General features: G+C 44.2%; 1 protein-coding gene across 6 annotated transcripts in view; it reads right to left on the reverse strand.

The window, feature by feature from the left end:
• The window catches only part of erbb4 (erb-b2 receptor tyrosine kinase 4), a 798,196-nt gene that overhangs the window by 185,662 nt on the left and 589,014 nt on the right, over positions 1–23,520 (reverse strand). For 5 of the 6 annotated variants that reach the window (XM_033024312.1, XM_033024311.1, XM_033024310.1 and 2 more), the window contains exons 15-16: positions 19,565–19,719; positions 7,046–7,090 (exon numbers count right to left, since the gene is read on the reverse strand). In XM_033024312.1, coding sequence (XP_032880203.1) covers positions 7,046–7,090; positions 19,565–19,719 — 200 coding nt within the window. The remainder of the gene's footprint in view (positions 1–7,045; positions 7,091–19,564; positions 19,720–23,520) is intronic. The other variant, XM_033024309.1, reaches the window with a different exon arrangement.

Consider the following 23,520-nt stretch of genomic DNA (forward strand, 5'->3'; position numbering starts at 1 on the left):
TCCATTCCCTGCATATCCATGTGCCTATCTAAAAGCCTCTTAATTGCCACTTTGTGTCTGCCATCATTACCAACTCTGGCAATGCAATCCAAGCACACATCACTCTATGTAAAATAAAACTTGTGTTGCAACCTCCACATTTTGTCCCACTCACCTTAAACTTGGATCCTCTGGTCTTTGACATTTCCACCCTGAGGAAAAGCTTCTGACTGCCTATCCTATATCTGCATCTCTTCATTTTGTTCATACTTCTTTCAGATTTCCCCTCACTCTCAAACACTCCAGAAAAACAATCTACGTTTATCCAACCTTTCCTTATACCTAATAACTTCTAATCCAAGTACCAGCGTCCTGGTAAATCTCCTCTGCATCCCCTCTCAGGTCTCAATATCTTTCCTGTAATGGGGTGACCAGAACTGCACACAATACTCCAAACATGGCCAAACAAAATCTTTTAAAACTGCAAGATGCAGACAGAGAGAAGATGGGTGACCACCAGGAAAGGGAAAAGGGAAAAGACATAGAGTGCAGGAAGCCCTGTGGCCATTCCCCTCAAAAACAAATCTACCCTTTCAGATACTATCAGGGACGATGGCCATTCAGAGGGGCGGGCGAGCGGCAGCAGTCAGATCTGTGGCATCAGGCCTAGCGATGAGAAAGGAGATTTTGTGGTCGCAAACGGGACCTCAGGCTGGTGTATTACCTCCCTAGTACCTGGGTTCAGAATGTCTCGGAGTGGCTGCAGAATGTATTCAAATGGGAGAATTTATTGTATTCATTGGCACAAATGACATAGGTAGGAAAAGAGATGAGGTCCTGTAGAGTGAACATAGGGAGTTAGGCAAAAGGTTAAAAAGCAGGATCTCAAGGGTAATAAACTCTGGATGATTCCCACTGCCACATGCTAGTAAGGGTAGGAATGGATAGGTAGGACAGATGAGAGCATAGTTGAGGAGTTGGTGCAGGGGGCAGGGATTCAGATTTTTGGACCATTGGGATCTCTTCTGTGGGAAGAGGGACCGGTTGCACATAAACTGGAGGGAGACCAATATCCTGGTGGGAAGGATTGCACATGCTATTATGCACGATTTAAACTAGATTGGCTTGGGGACGGGATCCAAAGCACTATTGAATCAACTGGTAGTCAATACAGAAGTTAATGGCAGCAAGTTCAATAGACAGGACCCAGGCAGCAGCATGGCATGGAATAAGGAAAGATTGTTGAATTAAATTGCATTTATTTCAATGCAAGAAGCCTGATCAGTAACACAAATTAACTCAGCTTCGTACGACTTGGATGTTATAACCATTACTGAAACCTGTCTAAGTGAGGGACGTGACTGGCACCTTATGCTCCAGAGTACAGGTGCTACTGGCAAGATAGAGGTGAGTAAAAGAGAAGGGCATTGCTTTATTGATCAAGGAGTACATCATGGCAATAGCCTGAGGAATCATCCAGTGGGGCTAAATGAGTGGAGCTAAGAAATAAAAAGAAGCTGACCACCTTGTAGCGATTGCACTATGGGGCCCCCAAATAGTCAAGGGTAATTAGAGGAACAAAGGTGCCAGGAGTTCCAGGCAGATGCAAGGGTTGTCATAGAAGGGGATTATAATTTTCCCAATATAGACTGGAACAGTCATAGTGCCAAGGGTTAGGATCGGGTGGAACCCAGGCAATATGAAGAGGGATCAACAAGGGAGAGGGCAGAACTTGACCTACTCTTAGGAAACTGGGCGGGGCAAGTGACTGAACTATCAATGGCTGAAGATAGTAGGGGTAAACACTTTGGGACCAGCGGCCATGGTTCTATTAGCTTTAAAATAGTATGGATAAGGAAAGGATGGACCACAAGTTAAATTTCTAAACTGGGGCGAGGCCAACTTGCAACTTGCAAAAGTTGATTGGAGTAACATGTTTGCATGCAACGGGACGTCTGGAAAATTAGATGCTTTTAAAAGTGTAATTGTGATAGACCAAGGTGTGCATGTTCCTGTCACAATGAAGGGCAAGGCAGGTGGAAGTAAGCACCTCTCGATGATGGGAGAAATTGAGGCTGTAGTCAGGAAAAAGGAAGAGGCATGGGTCAGATACAGGAAGCTGAAATCAAATGCATCCCTGGAGGTGTATCGGGGATTGAGGAGCATACTTAAGAAATAAATCAGGAGGGCAAAAAGAGGACATGAAGTAGCAGTTAAAATTAAAGAGAATCCAGTAAGATTTTATTTTAAAGGAAAAATGGTAACTTGAGCGTGAATAGAGCCCCTGTGAAACCAAAATGGTCATCTATGTGTGGAGCCACAGGTGATAGAAGAGGTCCTCATTAATTATTTCTCCTCTGTTTTACCGTGGAGAAAGACATGAAGACAGGGAAACTTGCAAAAGCTGTATTCATACAGTGTGGAAACAGGCTCTAGAGCCCTACCAAAGGTTGATTGGGGATAATCAGCATCGTGCATAGGAGATCATATCTTACAAATTTGATTGAGTTTTTTGAAAGGTTGTTGAGGTCAGGGCCATAGATGTAGTCTATATGAATTTCAGCAAGGTCTTTGATAAGGCTCTACAAGGTAGGCTAAGTGGTTAGATTGCAGGGAAAACAAGGTGAGCTAGCTATTTGGTTATAGAACTGGCCTAATGGTAGGATACGGGGTCAGGGTGGAAGCTTGTTTCACAGACTGGTGTGCCACAGGGATCGATGCTGAACCTGTTTATATTTGTCATCTATATCAACCGTTTGGATGAGAATGTATAATGTGTGATTAGTAAGTTGCTGATGACAACAAAATAGGTGGTATCGCAGATAGTGATGTTGGTTATCAAGAATACAGTGGATCTTGATCAGCTGGGAAAATGGGCTGAGGAATGACAAATGGAGTTTTATTCAGATGGTCGGTGGGGGCGCTGCGAGTCGGCTGCCCTGCCAGCAGCGTGTTTGTTCATATTTGTGTGTCCAAATGTTTGTTTTAGTGTCTCTCAGTATGTTTTATGTGGGGGGTGGTGGAGGTGGGAAAAAGGGGAGAACCGCTTTTGGTTGCCTCCTCGACGGAGAGGCGACGTTTTCCATGTTGCCTCCCTCGTGGCCTAACAGCTTGGATTGGAGCGGCCTTTCCCGGAGTCGGATCCAAGAGCTTCAGCGGGGGATGCAGTGTGGATTTTTCCATCGCGGAGCGGGCAAACCCTTGCTGGGGGTCGCCAGAAAGGAGCGCTCAGATCGCTGGCCTGGTGACTTTGACATTATGGGGTTGTGGTCTGCGGAGCTTCTAGCCGCGGGCTTGGCGTGGACTTACCATCCGGAGCCTGGGGTCCTTTGCCGGGGATCGCCAGAGGAGAACTCCGACCGCCAGCCCACAGACTACGACATCCTGAAGCCGCGGTCTCCGGTAAGAAAGTGCCGATTCAGGCACACCAAGCCACGGAGTGTGTTCGACCGTCCCGATGTCGGAGCTTGGATCATCCCGACGAGAGGGCCTGGGCATCAGGCCGTCCGTAACGGCGACTACGGAGGGTTCATGGCCCCGACCACGGGTGAACAAGGGAGGAGGACCGGCTGAACTTTGTTGCCTGTTTGTGTTAAATCCTATTGTGTATTGTGTGTTCTTTTTAAGTGTATCGCTGTTGGCAAATTCATTTAACTGCACCTTCGGGTGCATGTGACGAATAAAATTGACTTTGACTTTGAGATAAATGTGAGACGTTGCATTTTGGGAAGTCAAACCAGGGCAGGACCTTCACAGTGAATGGTTGGACTCTGGAGAGTGTTGTAGAACAGAGGGTCTAGAAGTACAAGTATATAGTTCCCTGAAAGTGACATAGTAGGTAGATTGGGTGGTAAAGAAGATTTTTGGCATGTTAGCATTCTCCCCATTTAGCCTCAATAACCAAAAATCTGTAGCCTCCTTTTGCTCTGGTATTTTATTTAATTCACATGTTTAATCAATAAAGTTTTATTATTAATGTTTAATGTTTTATGTGTCATTCCAAACTGTCACTGTATGTCATGTTGTCACTTGTGGGCGGAGCACCAAGGCAAATTCCTTGTATGTGAATACTTGGCCAATAAATGTATTCATTCATTCATTCTTTATTCATTCATTCATTCATTCATTCATTTGCACCTTCTTGTGTCTCCAAACACTGGAGTGTTTTCCCTTTGATTTCAGATTATCAGTGCTCCTTGATACCATGCTGTCATAATGTCGAGGACCATCACTCTTGCCTCACCTCTTCCAGTTCAGTCTCTTCATCTGTGTTGTAATTGCAACGGAACATATTGTTTTGGAGCTTGATCATTTTTGGAGCCAAGATATTGGCTTTTCCATATTCAATGCCCTCATTGATCTTCATATCAGAATGTATTAAATGATGAGGACAGGCCTCTGTGCTGGTTGAGGCTCACCTGGCACCTTTGGCTGAACATGGTTGCGAATGCATTAGTTTGGGCTTTCAATCTCGCATGCTGGGGCCTGCATTGCTGAGGATGGGCCTTCCTGGAGATTCTTCCTCCTGGGGGGGCGGTGGTTAATTGCTCATCATCTTTCACTAGAGATGGTAGGACCTGATCCGTAGTTGCTCTGTATTTTGTTTTTGCTGCATAATCAATACGTAGTCCTGGGGTATAGTGTTATCAGAGTGGCACAATTTCTTGGTATGCCTGGTGCGTTATAAGATCAGCGTCATAGAGCTGTACAGCATGGAAACGTGCCCTTCAGACCAACTTATCCTTGCTGCAAAGTTGGCATTCATTTGCCTGCATTTGAGCCATAATCCCTCTAAATCCTTCCGATCCACATTTCTGTTCTCAGTAAGTTCTTCCTCAGCTTTAAACATTATAGAATAGGAAAGTACTAGGCCTTGAGGAGCTATAGGGAGCTAAAGGCTAGGACTTTACTCCTCGGAATACAGGAGGATGAGAGATGATCATATAGAGATGTATAAGATCATGAGGGGAATAGATAGGATAAATGCATTTTATCCAGAACAGGGAAATCAAGAACCAGGGGATATAGGTTTATGGTGAGAGGGGAGAGACTTATTGGGAATCTGGGGGGCAACTTTTTCATACAGGTTGTGGTTATATGGACCGAGCTGCCAGAGGAGGTAGTTGAGGCAGGTACTATAATTACATTTAAAAGGCATATGGACAGGTACCAGGATCGGGAAGGTTTACAGGGATACGGGGCAAATACAGGCAAGTGGGACTAGCATAAATGGGGCACCTTGGTTGGCATGGGGAAGTTGGGCCGAAGGACCCATTTCTGTGATGTATGACTCTAATTACCTGGGTACCAGTGGTTACATTGGGAGAGTTGTCCATGCAGACTTGCCACGCAGGTTGACAAAATTCTCTTCCCAGAAGCACTTTTTAAGAAATTACAAAATGCAGAAGTCCATGCATGCTTTTAACGAGAAATATTCAGGCTGATCTGTTCTGATGATCGTCATCGATTGGGAAAGTTGACTTTGCTTCAAACTCCACATATGATACCTGATCTACTAAATTTCCTCAGTATTCTCTGGTTTTTTTTTTCAATCTCCAGCTCATCCTTTGTACTGATTTATTCAATATCCCTAGATCACTGACCCCCTCCCAATAGATTGTTTCTCCTTATTCACTCATCTCCCTTGTTTGATATAGTCCCCATCTGCGAAATGCTCCTCATGTCAGCGATAAAGGACAATAGCTATACATCGGGACCATGAACAAGATCCTTCTCGATGATTCCACTGCTGTGTGTCTGGGTGTATCTCATGCACAGATAATCTGCCTAAAGAGAAAAAATACTTGAGTTTTGGAGGGGCAAAAACAAGAGATTTTCTGGTGGAGCCAAATAAATAGGAGCAAGAAAGAAAACCGAAAACTGTTTTTTCTTGGTGGTCATTGTCAGCATGTTTGTTTCACAATAATGCCAGCAATAATACCAGCATGGAGGTGATTTTGCTTTAAGTGTTTCTGTTATTTTGGCGTTGTTTTGGCGTTGTTAAGACACTGTTACAGAGCTGCAAAATTATTGGGACATGTCGTGATTGGGTACTGAGCAATGTGACAGCACTGATTGCTTCCAGAATGGGAGGGTGCAGGGGAAAATAATTGATGCACTTTCTAAGCAACACAGATAAACCATGAGTGAGAAAATTCCCACGCTTAGCAGATAGGAGCTGGATTTTTCTGCTCGAACTAGAGCCCAGGAAAGCAGTTAAGCTGAATTGGAGTTAATTGCCTTTGTCAGGGCTGCATCAGTGTCATAGAAATCCTATCTTCAGCAGAATCGAGAGTGTGCAAAGCAATCACTCATATTTCTTCTCTGTGAATCACCCTAGGAGTGTTGACCCAGCACATACGAAGACGGTCTTGAATCTGCCTCGGATGCTTTCATTCCCTTGCGTTGACAGAAGTGTTAATTCAATCGTGGAATTTGCATCGCGCGGCAAGGAAAAAGGTCAGTAAGTTGGGTTAGTTACTAGAGAGCAGCACAGGTAATTAAAAGCAAACTGCAAATGCCCAACACCTCTCGCATTTTCTCCAGCTGAAATGTCACCTGACAAACATCAGATTCCTGATTTCATTTAATCGGAGCAAGTAATCCATTCTCACAGTCGTGACCAAGAGTCTATGCCCCAGCAGTTAAACCTGAGCGATTAGTGAAACTCTTTAGATTCCATCAGTCTGGCATTCCACTTACAAAAGAAACATTCACAGATAAAAATAGAGCAAGTGGACAGAGATCATCCCATTGATTGCACCTCATCATAATCATACACTTGTGGCAGAGTGATTAGTAGGCTAACTTGATGATTTGTTGCTGTAAGACCTTCATCTCCTTTATCTATCCATCATTTGGCATCCTGCGAGACACAAAATGGCGGGTGGAGAGGATATGAGATGAAAATGTGGTGGATGTTACCTAGCATGTTGGGGGGGGATGGAATGAACCATCTTTCAGATGGAAGGGCCTGTGCATTTGGATTCAACTAGAGCGCCACACTATCCCCTGCTCGGCAATCATTCGCACAGCACAGCATGCAGCAGACAAAGCACAATAATACCTATCCATCAGCTCGAAGCAGTCCCGAATACGTGGGCCTGTGCACCTGCAGCACAACAAGGTTGAAGTCCGTTATTCAGGAGTTGGGAGAGGAACAAAAAAACCATCATGTTAACAGAGTAATTACAGCCTTCACAATGTTGCAGTAACACAGTCACAATGGATAAATTACAGCCTTGGGCCCCCACATGGTGTTTCACCTTCCTGGGAACCTGCCAGTGCAATGGACCCTCCCTGCCACTCCCCTTCAACCTTTAATCCAGCAAAAAATGACAACAAATCCTTTTCAACAGCATACCAAAGCAGGGACAATGACAATGCAGTCTGGATGGAATGAAGTGGTGATTAGGATTATGAATGCCACATGAATTGAATGGTTATAGCACCGTGTTATAAACCAGTCTGTTTAAACTATTGTTACTCAATGCAGATAGAGTGTGGCAGATAGTATCTGGCAGATAGTATACACAGACTACCCTCTATTTCCCTGAGCTATGTCATCAACTAAAATCCTGCTGCTAAATATAGTGAACAGACGGTAAAAGCCTGACTTTAATAATTCTCTGTCCTGATAGTCAAAGAGAGGGAATCATTTTCACCAGCAACATCCATTGCAAAGAGAAACATATTCAATAAAGCACCAAAGATCCTACAGGAGACAAAGGAGACTGCAGATGTTAGAATCTTGAGTACACAAACAGCGGGAAACAAACCCTATGCAAAACCCTGTCAATCTATTTCCCTCCACAGATGCTGCCTGACCCACCTGCAGTTTGTTCAAAGACTCTTCAGGACTGAGTCCAATCTTGTTCTTGATTATTCCTCCAGCTATGAACTTGATGTGTTACTGACTTGAATTGGAGTACACATCAATTATTATAATAGGTACACAAAAATGCTAGAGAAACTCAGCGGGTGTCAGTCCGAAACGTTGCCTATTTCCTTCGCTCCATAGATGCTGCTGCACCTGCTGAGTTTCTCCAGCATTTTCCCGCATCTGCAGTTCCTTCTTAAACAATTATTATAATAGAATTGAATTAGCAGCGGACCACTTCATTTTTCCAACAGTTGGCACCTCCGTCCCCTCAAGATGGTCTCAAGCACGCGACATTTACTTCGAGAGGGACAATGTGTTGCAATCTGCCCTGAGATGTTTTTGTTCATTCTTACCATCATTGGCAAGACCAACATTTAGGGTCCATCCCAAACTCCCTTATGAAGCTTCTGTGAGACGGTTTGTTGAACTGCAGCTGCAAAGGCAAGGAATTTCATTTCCAAATGAACAAACTGTGTGTGATTTGGAAAGCTACTTGCAGGTTGTGGTGCTCTTATGGGGAGGGAATGTTTGGGAATCAGTGAGGTGAAACCGGGAGTGTGTGGGTTCCGGATTTACAACTCTCTCTTATATTTTTCAGCTGCATCTTGGAGCATTCTATGAACCCACCATGGGACATCCTGACAACTAGCTGATTGCCAAAGGCCTTGTAACAGTGAGATATATTTCTAAATTATTCTAATTCGAACATAAGTACATAAGAAATTGGAGCATGAGTAGGCAAATTGACCCTTAGACCTATTCTGCCATTCATCAAGATCATAGCTGATCCTTTGCCTGTGGGGGGGCCAATTTCCTGCAAAGTCATCATCTTCCTCGATTTCCTTCGTATCCAGGGATCTACAGACCTTTGTTTTGAAGAAGCTGAACAACTGAGCCTCTACAGGCCCCTCAGGTTCACCAACCCCAAGACCCACCACCCTCCAAGTGAAGAAGTGTATCGGTACCTCGGTCTTAAACAACTTGGGGCTTATTTTGAACCTGTGACTTTTGGTTCTAGACCTCTCGCCCAGGGTCATCCTTCTTCCAGCCTATGAACCATATCAGAAGTTTATACATTTAATGAGGTCATCCCTCATCAGGATCATGGTCGATTCTCTGTTCACTAGAGAATACTGGCCTGCTTCATTCAATCTCTCTCATTTGGGAAACCTAGCATTTTGATTCAGGCAGTGACTGTGATTCCAGCCAGGCACTCAGATCCCTACTGTAGATTGAGACAATAACACAAAGACATTTACCAATACTTCAACCCTGAGGAGTTACTCTGCTACATGTACAACATACATGAAATAGAACTATAGTAGTATCCTACTTTATCATTCATTCCATTGCTTATTAATGTATGTAATTAAGCCACATGTTTATATTCAATCCACTGAACTGTTCCCCAGCTTTGTACACAAGTGTAACATCTCAGTTCAAAGGAAATCTTCTCTGCACATGCAAATCAGAATGCAAACTAAAAAAAAGGAAATCCTTTCATTTGGTTCCATTCCGATGCTGTTAATATAGTGTTCAAGCATGTCATCTTATCCCATCCTTAACACACCGCCAATGAAATTATGTCTCAGGGAGAATTCACAGTGCCTGAGAACACAATCATGGGGGGCTCTGATTATAAAGAACATCAGGTGAAATGTTTGCTGCAATCTTCACAGCACATATTCACACACACAACGTTCAAGCAGGAACTGCAGATGCTGGAAAATCGAAGGTAGACAAAAGTGCTGGAGAAACTCAGCGGGTGCGGCAGCATCTATGGAGCGAAGGAAATAGGCAACGTTTCTGGCCGAAATCCTTCTTGACTCTCCCTCACAGACACACACTCTCTATCTGTCTCACATACACACAACACCCTCTCACAGACACACACTCTCTCACACATATACAGACCCACACAACTCTCTGTCATATCCGCACACTCTCTCTCTCTCTCTGTCTCACACACACAAGTCTCTCTAGCAGACACATACTTCCACACACACATTCACTCAAACACACACAACTCTCTCTCACAGACAAACAACTTTCATCGGATCCTTCCCAGTAGCAACAACACACCTTTACCAGTTGTTGTGATTCGTTGCTCACCGTTGCCTCGGAAAGGCCATTAATACACAGCAGAGAGATGCACTCAACTCCCAGTTACCCAACGACGGTTCAACTGTTTCATAGATCAATGAACTCCCCCAGATGCCCTCCCCACTGCCCACCTCTGGATCTGACCTCCAAACACCCTGTCTCCAATCTGGACTTCTGGTTCGGGCAGTCATTCTCCTGGCCAGAGCCCCCAGGCTGTCATTACTCACCCAGATGTTGGTCACTCCCCTTGCTTGAATCCTGTGGCTACTGGTCACTCTCCCCAATGTCTGTCACCGTTCTGCGGCCCAGTACTGGTTGGCGAGAATACTTTTATTTGTAATTCCTTTGCTGTTGAACCATTTTGCATTGAGAATTGTTCTTGTGCTCTGTTGCAGCAATAATAATAAAGCGATAAACCAAGCTTTATGCAAGGTTTTTGATGGCACCTCTATGTTCTGCAGCATTTGCGTTATTCATTACCTATTCCTATCTTTGCATTAGCCATGTAGTCTCCTTCACCATGTTCAATGAGATTTGGCACAGTGGTGTAGCGGTAGAGTTGCTACCTTACAGCCCCAGAGACGGGGGTCGATCATGACTGTGGGTGCTGTCTGTATGGATTTTGAACATTCCCCCTTTGACCTTGGTGGGTTTTCTCCAGGTGCTCTGGTTTCCTCCCACACTCTAATGACGTACATGTTTGTAGCTTAATTGGCTTGGGTAAATTTGTAAATTGTCCCTAATGTGTGGGATGGTGTTAGTGTACAGGGCTTCACTGGTCAGCGCACTCGGTGGGCCGAAGGGCCTGTTTCCACACTGTATCTTCAAAGTTTATAGCCTAATTAGGCTGCACTTTGATCTAAGTGAAGAATTGTATTAACCAGTATTATTATTTATTATGGGTAATTTATTATGGGGAACAAGGAAATGGCAGACAAGTTGAACAGGTACTTTGGATCTGTCTTTACTAAGGAAGACACAAACAATCTCCCATATGTACTCGTGGCCAGAGGACCAAGGGTGGCAGAGGAACTGAAGGAAATTCACATTAGGCAGGAAATTGTAGACTAATGGGACTGAAGGCTGATAAATCCCCAGGGCCTGATGGTCTGCGACCCAGGGTACTTAAGTAAGTGGCTCTAGAAATCGTGGATGCAATGGTGATCATGTTCTATAGATTCAGGATCAGTTCAGGATTGGAGGGTAGCTAATGTTATCCCACTTTTTAAGAAAGGCAGGAGAGAGAAAACAGGGAATTATAGACCAGTTTGCCTGATATCTGTTGAGGGAGAAGATGCTAGAGTCAATTATAAAAGATGAAATAGCGGTACATTTGGATGGCAGTAACAGGATCGGTCTGAGCCAGCATGGATTTACGAAGGGGAAAACATGCTTGACTAATCTTCTGGAAATTTTTGACGATGTAATGAGGAAAATAGGCATGGGGAGCCAGTGGATGTAGGGTACCAGAAAGGTTTCAGAAAGCATTTGATAAGGTCCCACATAGGAGATTAGTGGGCAAAATTAGAGCACATGGTATTGGGGGTAGGGTGCTGACATGGATAGAAAATTGGTTGGCAGACAGGAAACAAAGAGTAGGGATTAACGGGTCCCTTTCAAAATGGCAGGCAGTGACTAGTGGGGTTCCGCAAGGCTCAGTGCTGGGACCGCAGCTATTTACAATATATATTAATGATTTAGATAAAGGGATTAAAAGTAACATTAGCAAATTTGCAGATGACACAAAGCTGGGTGGCAGTGTGAACAGTGAGGAGGATGCTATGAGGATGCAGGGTGACTTGGACAGGTTGGGTGAGTGGGCAGATGCATGACAGATGCAGTTTAATGTGGATAATTGTGAGGTTATCCACTTTGATGGCAAATACAGGAAAGCAGATTATTATCTGAATGGTGTCAAGTTGGGTAAAGGGGAAATACAACGTTGATCAGTTACTGAAAGTAAGCATGCAGGTTCGGCAGGCAGTGAAGAAAGCTAATGGCATGTTGGCCTTCATAACAAGAGGAGTTAAGTAGAGGAGCAAAGAGGTCCTTCTGCAATTGTACAGGGCCCTGGAGACCACTCCTGGTGTGCAGTTTTGGTCTCCATATTTGAGGAAGGACATTCTTGCTATTGAGGGAGTGCAGCGTAGGTTCACGAGGTTAATTCCCGGGATGGCGGGACTGTCATATGTTGAGAGAATGCTACGACTGGGCTTGTTTGCACTGGAATTTAGGATGAGAGGGAACCTTATTGAAACATAGAAGATTATTAAGGGATTGGACATGCTCGAGGCAAGAAATGCTCCCAATTATGGGGGAGTCCAGAACCAAGGGCCACAGTTTAAGAATAAGGGGTAGGCCACTTGGAATGGAGAAGAGGAAAAACGTTTTCACCCAGAGTGTTGTGAATCTATGGAATTCTTTGCCTCAGAAGGCAGTGGAGGCCAATTCTCTGGATGCTTTCAAGAGAGAGTTAGATAGAGCTCTTAAAAACAGCGAGTTAAGGGGAGAAGGCAGAAACGGGTTACTGATTGTGGATGATCAGCCATGATCACAGTGAATGGCGGGCTGGCTCGAAGGGCCAAACTGCCTACTCATGTACCTATTTTCTATCTAATTATTATCTAAATGGCGTCAAGTTGGGAAAAGGGAAAGTACAACGGGATCTGGGGGTCCTTGTACATCAGTCTATGAAAGTAAGCATGCAGGTACAGCAGGCAGTGAAGAAAGCGAATGGCATGTTGGCCTTAATAACAAGAGGAATCGAATATAGGAGTAAAGAGGTCCTTCTGCAGTTGTACAGAGCCCTAGTGAGACCACACCTGGAGTATTGTGTGCAGTTTTGGTCCTCTAATTTGAGGAAGGGCATTCTTGCTATTGAGGGAGTGCAGCGTAGGTTTACAAGGTTAATTCCCGGGATGGCGGGACTGTCATATGCTGAGAGAATGGAGCAGCTGGGCTTGTACAGCCTGGAGTTTAGAAAGATGTGAGGGCATCTCATTGAAACATATAAGATTGTTAAGAGCTTGGACACGTTAGAGGCAGGAAACATGTTCCCTATGTTGGGGGAGTCCAGAACCAGGGGCCACAGTTTAAGAATAAGGAGTAAGCCATTTAGAACGGAGACGAGGAAACACTTTTTCTCACAGAGAGTGGTGAGTCTGTGGAATTCTCTGCCTCAGAGGGCGGTGGAGGCAGGTTCTCTGGATGCTTTCAAGAGAGAGCTAGATAGGGCTCTTAAAAATAGCGGAGTCAGGGGATATGGGGAGAAGGCAGAAACGGGGTACCGATTGGGGATGATCAGCCATGATCACATTGAATGGCGGTGCTGGCTCGAAGGGCCAAATGGCCTACTCCTGCACCTATTGTCTATTGTCTATTAACCCCAACCCTCTCCATCAGTAGGAATGTATTACTTGTTGGGGATCATAAGATAATTTTCTCATAGTGAACACCAAATTTCTGGGCAGTGTACACAGTTCCTTTATCCAGAGGAAGTCCGCACTGCCAAATGTTTTCAGCAGCTGCACTGCTGGATAAGGGGCGGGGGTGGGTGGGTGGATACTGGGGGTAAGGGGTTCAGCTGCCTCCTCACATAATTCACCCCGCAACCTGCGCAGGTGAGTTCTGTTGTGCAATACCAGAATCATTGTGGAACATGCCATTGGCTTTGAAATGAGATTATGGTGCCTGCATTACACTGGGGCGTCCTTCAGCATCTGGCTAACAGGTACGGAGATGCCTCCATTTTGAGCTATAGACTGCATGACTGTGCAATCCAGACATTGCAGTTAATTCCAGAAGACAGAGTAGACCAGGGCCTGAGGGAGGTGAGTGTAGGCTGAGCAAAGCTGGGATCTAAAGCTATAGGAGGACATCCCAGTGGAACCCAATCAGCCTCATTGCCCAGCAGAGCAGGCAAGGCAGCTGATGGAGAGACACTTTTCAAAGGGAGCCTGCTAAATCATAGTCCCCATTGTAATGCAACACTGTCCAGTCCGCAGTGCTCTCCATCACAATGCACCTATGACCAGCCATGGAAACGCATTGAACCTCCTCACCATGTCCTTTGCTGATCCACCTGCTCTTAATGTAGCCGCAGATTTTTATATCGTTCAAGTGACTAATTATGGCATGTGTCTTTAAAGATGTAGCTACTAAGGAGATTACATGGTTAATGTCGTAATACGCATGTGAGCTCTCCGTGAGACCTTCAGAGCTTCTTCACAGATACATCTTCATAATACAGTCTTTTGATTAATAGTTTCTTTATTGTAGAAGAAAAACAATAAGACACATCCGACCTTCTTCTCCGACTCGTGCACTTTAATCTTGGTCAAACTCCAGCATATCGCTTTGACGTTAGAAAACTCATTGTGTCTCCGTTACACTTCACATGGTCGAAGGGTATGCCTTCCCCATATAACTCCAAAACTAAAACTAAAAACTAAGCTTCTGTGCAAGAAACCTAGCTCCAAACATGCCCTAGAATACGTCATAAATCCCACCTACATAATAACGGGCAGTCTAAAATTTAAAGACACATGCCATAATTAATGACACACAAAACAAGCCAAATGGCCACCACACTGAATATTACTTATCAATGATGAATCCTGGTTTCTATAACCTGAGTGGTTTGCTTAATATCTCTGTTGTTCTAGGTCTGTGGCACCTAGTTGAAAAACTCCAACATCCATATACTGTAAAACACCCTCCCCTCCACCCTGGAGCTCTAAACATAATGAAACTTGTGGACTTCCCAACGGTAGCTTGTCAGCACTATAAGTAAGCAGCTGAGACTAAATTGCAATGCAACAACATATTGATTAGATTGGCATTGAATATGTAGGGAGATGCTGTTTAACATTTTACAATCATTCAGCAATGAGAAATCCCTCCTGAGATTCCAACAGAGTTTCATTTCAAACCATTGCACAAATTGACAACGGGGATAACTGAAGAAATGTTAGCAGTAGAAACTGTTCCAATTTGCACCAATTACATTAGTATTCTTTCCTGCAGAATAAATTACTGTCTCTCTTATCTCCATCATGTTCTAAAAGTGGAGGGGCTCTTCGAGGAAGGGGAACGTAAAGCAGACGTCTCACCTCAACTTGTCACCTTCCCCACATTTCCTTGCCTCTTATACATGTCTCTCCCTCAGAGGTAGTAATGATAAGTACAACAAGAGCACAGCAAGCAGGGGTTAAGACCTGTGACAAACTGCAATCAGTGCCAAATAAGATGGCATCACACCAGTGATTTCACAGTCTTGCGGTCTGTGCGATGAGGCTGTAATTTTCAAGTGGAATCCAAATACTTTGTTTTATCCAAATACTTTGACATGAAATGCACGACTTTAACTACCTCACAAGATGAAGCATGACAGTGGTCTGCAGCAAAGGCAGGCGCTGCCACACTAGTGTGACCTACCTCTATGCAATTAAATGTGTTACTTGACCTAAATATTGAGGCATTCTGAAGAAACTTTAGAACAAAACAACATGAAATAGCATATCAATGGAAACAGCTTGACCCTGTTCTCTAAAGTTTCATTGGCACTTTTCCCATTTGAATGTTGTAGGAAAGTTTTGATGTCCCAGTATTGCAGAGCAGTGTCCCATCTGTGGCTGCAGTCTGGCAGTGGGAGGCTGCTCTCTGTCCCTTCACATCAACACAAATGTATTTGTTGGACTGGATTCAGACTGCTGTCATGGCCAGTTCGAGCAGCAGTCCAGGTCATAGATGTACACTTTGCTCAAGACTGTAGTGAGAGGTGACTGTGAGAGGTACACAGGCGAGTGTGACATTCGGTCTGGCGTGAATGCTCTATCAAACCTCTAGACATGTAAGGTAGAGAGCATACTGACCGATTGCATCGTGGCCTGGTTCATCAACTTGAAAGCACAGGAACAAAGGAGACTGCACTGAATGGTAGACACTGTCCAGACTATGACAGGTACTGTCCCTCCCACCATTGAAGAGATTACAGAAGGCGCTGCCTCAAAAAGGCAGCGACTATCATCAAAAACCCACACCACCCTAGCCACACTCTCATTTCACTACTACCATAGTGCAGAATGTGCAGGTGGCCTGAAAACTGTGACTACTAGGTTTAAGAATAGCTTCTTCCCAACAACGATCAGGCTCTTGAACACTATACAACACTAACTTGGCAACGATGATGTTTGTTAGACTGAAGGTTTTGCTCCATCACACACTTTGTTTTTTGCACTATTATGGTCACCTCATATTACATTATTAATTGAATATATTTTTCATTGTTATATAATACCTGTGCTAATTTCATTTACAGGCCAAAGCTGCAGCATGTAGGAATCTCATTGTACTTTTGTTGTTTCATATAAAAATTAAACACTCTGGACTTGAACCAAGTGGCCTCACAGGGAACAGGATATAAAATGGTGCCACAATCTGTTTGTTCATAGTCTACACTACCATACGTTCAACCTCCAAATCTAGGGCTGCTCCAGCTGACCTAACTTGAATCAGCGTCTGGGGTTATCACTTCACAGAGTCATTCCCTGCACAGTATGAGTAGGATTTGTAGCAGTACCTGCGGGGTAAGATGCGGCCTGTACCTGCATTAAAAGGACAGAAAATTGAGCAGGTACTGCTCAGTCAAAGATATTTGTGTTCACAGTCGGAATAAAAGCGTCCCCATCATGTCCTGCAGATATATATGCTGTGGGAACGTATGTGCATGGGTATGTGTGTGAGAGAGGTGGGTGGGGGAGAGAGCAGCAGAATGAGAGAAAGAACGAGACAGAGGTTGGGCAAAGGGCTGCTATCAGCTGACCTGTGTTTTTTAGATTATCCACAGAACTGGCATTCACAATGTGTTGCCTGAGAAGATGGTGGTGAGCTGGTAGTCCAGCTGGTAGACTTGCTGGGTCTAAGTTCCAGAATTTGGACCCAGCAACAAGGAAAAAAGAGAGATACATGTCCAAGTCACGATGATACACAAGAAAAGGAAACCTGTAGATGGTGGTGTTCACATGCACCTTCACACGGTAGTAGAGATTGTGGGTTTGAAAAGTATTTTCAAGGCCGCTGGGGTGAGTAACTGCAGTGCATTTTGTAGATGGATCATTGTGCACTATAGTGGTGGTGGGAATTAATGTTTAGGGTAGTGAATGGGGTGTCAATTAAGCGGGCTGCTTTGTCCACGATGATTTTGACTGTTTTGAGATTGTTGGAGCACACATGAAGAGTACAAACAATTGAGGAGTTTTCATTCATGACCCTGTGTGTCATTACTTGCTAGTATGGTATCACTGACACACCGTGCAGGAAGGAACTGCAGATGCTGGTTTAAACTGAAGTTAAGGAGCTGTCCCACTTGGGCAATCTAATTGGCAAGTTTAGAAGAGTTTAGGAGAGTTTGAAAAAATGACATGTTGAAGACTTCCTTCGACTATGTAGAAGACCTCCTTCGAACTCCTTCGACTATGTTGAAGACTAGCTTCGACTAGCTACGACTAACTTCGGAAAAATTGGACACCGAAGAGTGGAGAGTGAAGACGACCTCCTTCGATCTCCTTTGGCCTCCCTTCGACTATGATGAAGACTATCTACGACTACCTTCAACTACCCTCGATTACCTACGACTAACATGCCGACCTACTACGACTAAACCTACGAGTAAAAAAAGTATCGATTTTTCTCCATGGTGACCTTTTTTTACTCGTGGGCATTTTTCAACATGTTGAAAAATACGCCGCGACTAGCTGAGGCCTCGAGTACACCGGGACCACTCTCAAGCATGAAGAAGACTTACAAAGACCTCCTACGACCTCATGTCGACCATGCTGCGAGTATGAGTCAAGGGCAAACTCGCCAGAACTCGCCCAAGTGGGATAGCCCCTTTAGACACAAAAATCTGGAGTAACTCACCGGGCCAGGTAGCATCCCTGGAGAGAAGGAATGGGTGACATTTCTGGTCGAGACTCTTCTTCAGACTGGTGTGGGTCTATCACCGACACACTGTTGTGTGAGAATATGTAGGGTGCAGCTCATAGAGGAGGGTGAGAGGGAAAGGGAAGAATACGCTTGTGGCAGGTATTAATTACATGTACTGTAAGCATTCAACCTTAGTTAATGAGATTTCAGCATAGAATAAGGAGTCCAGGTGTTATTTTGTTACTTACTAAAAATCTCTAGTCAGGACTTATGCGACCCAGCAGTAGTCCAACTACTTTCCTATTGTAAGTACGGGTGGACATGGGGAGACTATGGTCATGAAGACTTTAATCAAAATGAAGCAGTTTTGTGGGTGAGGAGGAGAGAAGAGGGACCAGTTCACACATCATGCAGAGGAACCATCCCTCTGCATTGGAAGATCACCGAGCTTCTCACAAGTATCATTACCCCATCCATTGGTAACAGCAATTGCCTCATGAACAACATGCCTCTGCACACTGAAGTCACCAAGCTACTATTCAGTGGCGCACTATTGTTCGTTAAACACTTTGAGATGCTCCCATGTGATCAGACCTCTCCCTGGATCGAGGGAAGATTACATAGAAGCTCTGTGCGGGTCCTGTCCAGGCTACAACAGTTATTACCTGAACCAGTGGGCACTGTGTGATGAGATCGTTGAGGAGCTCTTATAAAGAAGTGTGCATGGACTCCAGAATGAATATAAGAGGCCCTCACTCCATATACCATCCTGTGAGTGCATTGAGATAGACTCCTCGATGGTCTCTATGACCTCAGTGACGCAGCTGGTAGAGTTGCTGCCTCACAGAGATCCAGGTAAAATCCCGACCTCGGTTGTTGTGTCAAACAGACCTGCCAGATGACACAAAGATTCATTTGCACCTCTTCCAACCTAGTCTATTGCATTTGGTGCTCCCTATGTGGCCTCCTCTATATTGGTGAGACCAGGAGTAAACCAGGTAATCAATTGGAAGAGGACCTGTGCTCTGTCCACAGTGGCCATCCCAAGCTCCTGGTTGCAGGCCATTTCAACTCCCCTTCCCATTTCCACACCAATTTGTCTAACCCAGGCCTTCTCCACTGCCAGAGTGAGGCCAAGCACCCTTGACAAGAACAGAGCCTCATAGTTCACCTGGTTAGTTTACAACCCAATAGCATGAACATTGAATTCGCCAATTTCAGGTGACCCACATTCCCTGTATCCCACCTTCCCCCCCCTCCCCTCACCACTCCAGAGCAAGATGAGTAGTTGCTCTGGCAACCTTGCCTAATGATCAGCTTTTCACATGTTATTTCTGGTTTGAAAGTACAACGTATAGCAAAGGTCATTTCCAAAATTCTGGAAGTACATAATTAATTAGAAATATTGAAAAGGATGGAAAAGAACCCTCCACTGAAACAGCCTTCTTAAGTGAAGTAAAAGTAGAATTATAATGAATTATACCAGGGAGATTTGGCCCAACAAATGTTAGCCATCTTCCTCTAACTTTATTGTTATTTTAATATCATCCTTTCTTCTTCATATTCCCCCAAAGGCAACAAATGTGCAAAGCTCAATGACATTTCAGGTGCATTGTTCAACACAGTTGGTAAAATCATCCTGATTGTGACTGCTGAATCCACCATCTGACTTACCCCTGGGTGCAGTTGGCATGGCATGGGTGGCATTCTTGGTTGGAGTCAGAGTACTTGAAAATGAAGCCACTGGCACCATGAAGACCATCAGGACATTTCTCCACGCAGTTGGGACCATCCTTGTAGTGTGAGCACTTGGTGCAGTGGTCAGGGCCCTGATATACAAACAAACATTGTTTGAACTGGCAGAAAACGGAAACATTCTTATTAAACAGAACGACTACATCGAGACAGTTCAAATATATCAATATCTCATATCCCTTGATAGGTGAAGAGTGTGGTCCAAGTAAGGAATGATGATCCAACATGAAGAAAAGATTCTGCACAAATACATATTTCACAATCTAACGATGATTAACGAAATACAACAGTGATTGATGAATGGGCTTCAATTATTATCGATCGATGCAAAAAGAAAGTGTTTCAAGGCGAGTCACGAGTGTTTAACTATCATATGCATTGGGACCGGAACAATGAAATTGTTACTTGCTGCAGCTTTACAGGCACACCAACACAACAGCACAACGAATAAAGATACAATAGTCAAGAATACAATAAATTATCAGTAATATAGGGTAATTAGCCATAATAGTATATAGTGCAACATGTACAAAGTTCATAGTGGTTTGTTGCTGAGGCAGGGTTGTGGTTAGTGTTTACAGTGTAGTTCAAGAGCCTGATGGTTGATGGGAAAAAGAGTCTTTGAGCTGAAACATTAATTAAACTTTCCATGGATGCTGTCTGACCTGCTGAGTATTTTAGCATTTTCTCCGGTTTCTAGCATCAGCAGCTTTTCTGATTTTTCATTTGTTGAATTGAAGATTTGACGGATGGAACCAAATGTGCAATTTCCAAATTTGCCGATGAGACAAAGCTAATTGTAATTCTGAGTAGGGATTGGATGTGAAGAGACTTCAAGGAGATTTCGATAAACTGTGAGTATACAACAACATGTCACATGGGGTGTAATGTGAAACCAATGAGGTTATTCCTTCAGGAGAGAAAACAGAAATGCTGGGTATTTTATAAAAATTGAGAGATTGACAAAAGTTGATATGGAAAGGGATCTGATGTCGTATACAAGTCACTGAAAGCCAACAAACACGTGCAGCTGGTAGTTTGGAAGGAAAATGTTAGAATAGCCTTGAATTTGAAAAGTTGAGTAGAGTAAAGATGCCATACTGAGTGTGAGTTTGAGTTTAGTTTAGTGTCACATGTGTCAAGGTACAGTGAAAAGCTTTTGTTTCATGGGGAGCAGTGTTAGCTGTGAGGAGGATGCTAGGAGACTGCAAGGTGACTTGGATAGGCTGGGTGAGTGGGCAAATGTTTGGCAGATGCAGTATAATGTGGATAAATGTGAGGTTATCCATTTTGGTGGCAAAAACAGGAAAGCAGACTATTATCTAAATGGTGGCCGATTAGGAAAAGGGGAGATGCAGCAAGACCTGGGTGTCATGGTACACCAGTCATTGAAAGTAGGCATGCAGGTGCAGCAGGCAGTGAAGAAAGCGAATGGTATGTTAGCTTTCATAGCAAAAGGATTTGAGTATAGGAGCAGGGAGGTTCTACTGCAGTTGTATTGCGTACAGTTTTGGTCTCCAAATCTGAGGAAGGACATTATTCCCATAGAGGGAGTGCAGAGAAGGTTCACCAGACTGATTCCTGGGATGTCAGGACTGTCTTATGAAGATAGACTGGATAGACTTGGTTTATACTCTCTAGAATTTAGGAGATTGAGAGGGGATCTTATAGAAACTTACAAAATTCTTAAGGGGTTGGACAGGCTAGATGCAGGAAGATTGTTCCCGATGTTGGGGAGGTCCAGGACAAGGGGTCACAGCTTAAGGATAAGGGGGAAATCCTTTAAAACCGAGATGAGAAAAACTTTTTTCACACAGAGAGCGGTGAATCTCTGAACTCTCTGCCACAGAGGGTAGTTGAGGCCAGTTCATTGGCTATATTTAAGAGGGCGTTAGATGTGGCCCTTGTGGCTAAGGGGATCAGAGGGTATGGAGAGAAGGCAGGTACGGGATACTGAGTTGGATGATCAGCCATGATCATATTGAATGGCGGTGCAGGCTCGAAGGGCCGAATGGCCTACTCCTGCACCTAATTTCTATGTTTCTATGTTTCTATGCTAACCAGTCAGCAGAAAGACAATACATGATCACAATCGAGCCATCCACGGCAGTGGTGGACTGGGTCTAAAAATATTGGTTGCCAGGAGACAAAGGGGGCCCACTTGATATAGGGGGCCCGCTTCATCAGGGGCCTACTTGCCATCGGGCAGGCTGACACATTGGCCAGTCCGCCACTGATCCACAGTGTACAGATACATGATAAAGGGAATAATGTGATAATGTTTAGTGCGAGATAAAGTCCAGTAACTCCGATCAAAGATAGTCCGAAGGTCACCGAGGTAGATAGTAGCTTGGGACTGCTCTCTAGTTATTGGTAGGAAGGGTCAGTTGCCTGATAACAGCTGGGAAGAAATGGTCCCTGAATCTGGAGGTGTGCGTTTTCACATTTCTATACCTTTTGCCTGATGGAAGAGGAGGGAGGAGGATGTGGCTGGGGTGTGAATCTTCCTTGATTATGTTGCTGGCCTTGCCAAGGCAGCATGAGGTGTTAATAGAGTCAATGGAAGGGGGATTGTTTGTGTGATTATCTGGGCTGAGTCTACAATTCTCTCAATTTCCTGAAGTATTTTACGCAGTGACGCATCCCAATAAAATGCTTTCTATGGCACTTCCATGAGGTAAGTTTCTACCCAGGGTGTACATGTCATAGCTTAGAGGACGTAGCTTTAGGTGACAGGGAGAGATTTTAAAGGAGATGTGTGGGAGGAGTTTTTTTAGACAGAGAATGGTTGGTGCCTGGAACAGGCTGCCTGTGGTGGTGGAGGCTGTGGTATTAGGCTTGGATAGTGGCATTCAAGATGCTTTCAGGCAAGCTCAGGAAGATGCAGAGCATGGAGGGATATGGATCACCTGCAGACAGAGGAGATTTATTTAACCTGATATCATGTACAGCATGAACATTGTGGGTTGAAGGGACTGTTCTTGTGCAGTACTGTTCCATGTTGTAACCCCAGCAGAACATGGTAGAGAAATCTCTCCTAACCTGTGAACCCTGTCACATTTTAAAACGGGAGCTGTCCTCTTGTCACTTGCATGCAGTCTGCTGGTGCAAAACAATGCACCTGAACCAGAACGTGATCAGACACCGTGCTTAATGACTCTTTTTAAAAGTGCCTTAGTTTAGAATCACAAATAATATAGCAGTTATGGTGACTGTGAGGCATTGTAATTTCAGTCCTGCTTTAATCAATGTATATGCTTCTCTGACCCCTCTTGTGTGGAATGTTAACAAAGTTAATGTCTTCTCCATTTAAATTTTTAATGCACATGATCTCTATCTCCGTCCCCCAAACCCAACAAATGTAATGGAACATTATTTACCCCATCAAAATGTTATTGAGGAAACGAGTTTACTATATCAGGAGCCATCTTTAATGATGATAATTGGATTTCAATGTCAAACATTTCATTATGATTGCAATTGTATTATAATAATAGCGGCTGCATTGCAGAAATCATGGCCTTTGGCCTCAGGAGCTGCTATTTTGAGTTGGCTGTGCGAAAAGAAGGCCATCAAATTTCAAAGGGAAGTTTCAGGCCCAGAGATGCTGTGCTCAGCTGGTCAGCCCTCAGGGTAAACAAATTGGCCTGCTGTTAAATAAACAAATGGCCCTGCTGTAAATTGGATCATTTTCTGCAGTGACGTGCCTCCCAAATGTCTACAAGCATTGCCAGTCTCTCACCGTTCTGTAATGGACCCGACAATAGCCTGCCCACTGCTGCAGGACCAAGCACAATAGGAGCAGGCACGAGAGCAGCAAGGATGTGGATGCTGCAAATATTACTCTAGGGGCAGTACGGTGGTGCAACGGTAGA

This window comes from Amblyraja radiata, chromosome 7 (genome assembly GCF_010909765.2).
Source record: "Amblyraja radiata isolate CabotCenter1 chromosome 7, sAmbRad1.1.pri, whole genome shotgun sequence".
Lineage (NCBI taxonomy): Eukaryota > Metazoa > Chordata > Chondrichthyes > Rajiformes > Rajidae > Amblyraja > Amblyraja radiata.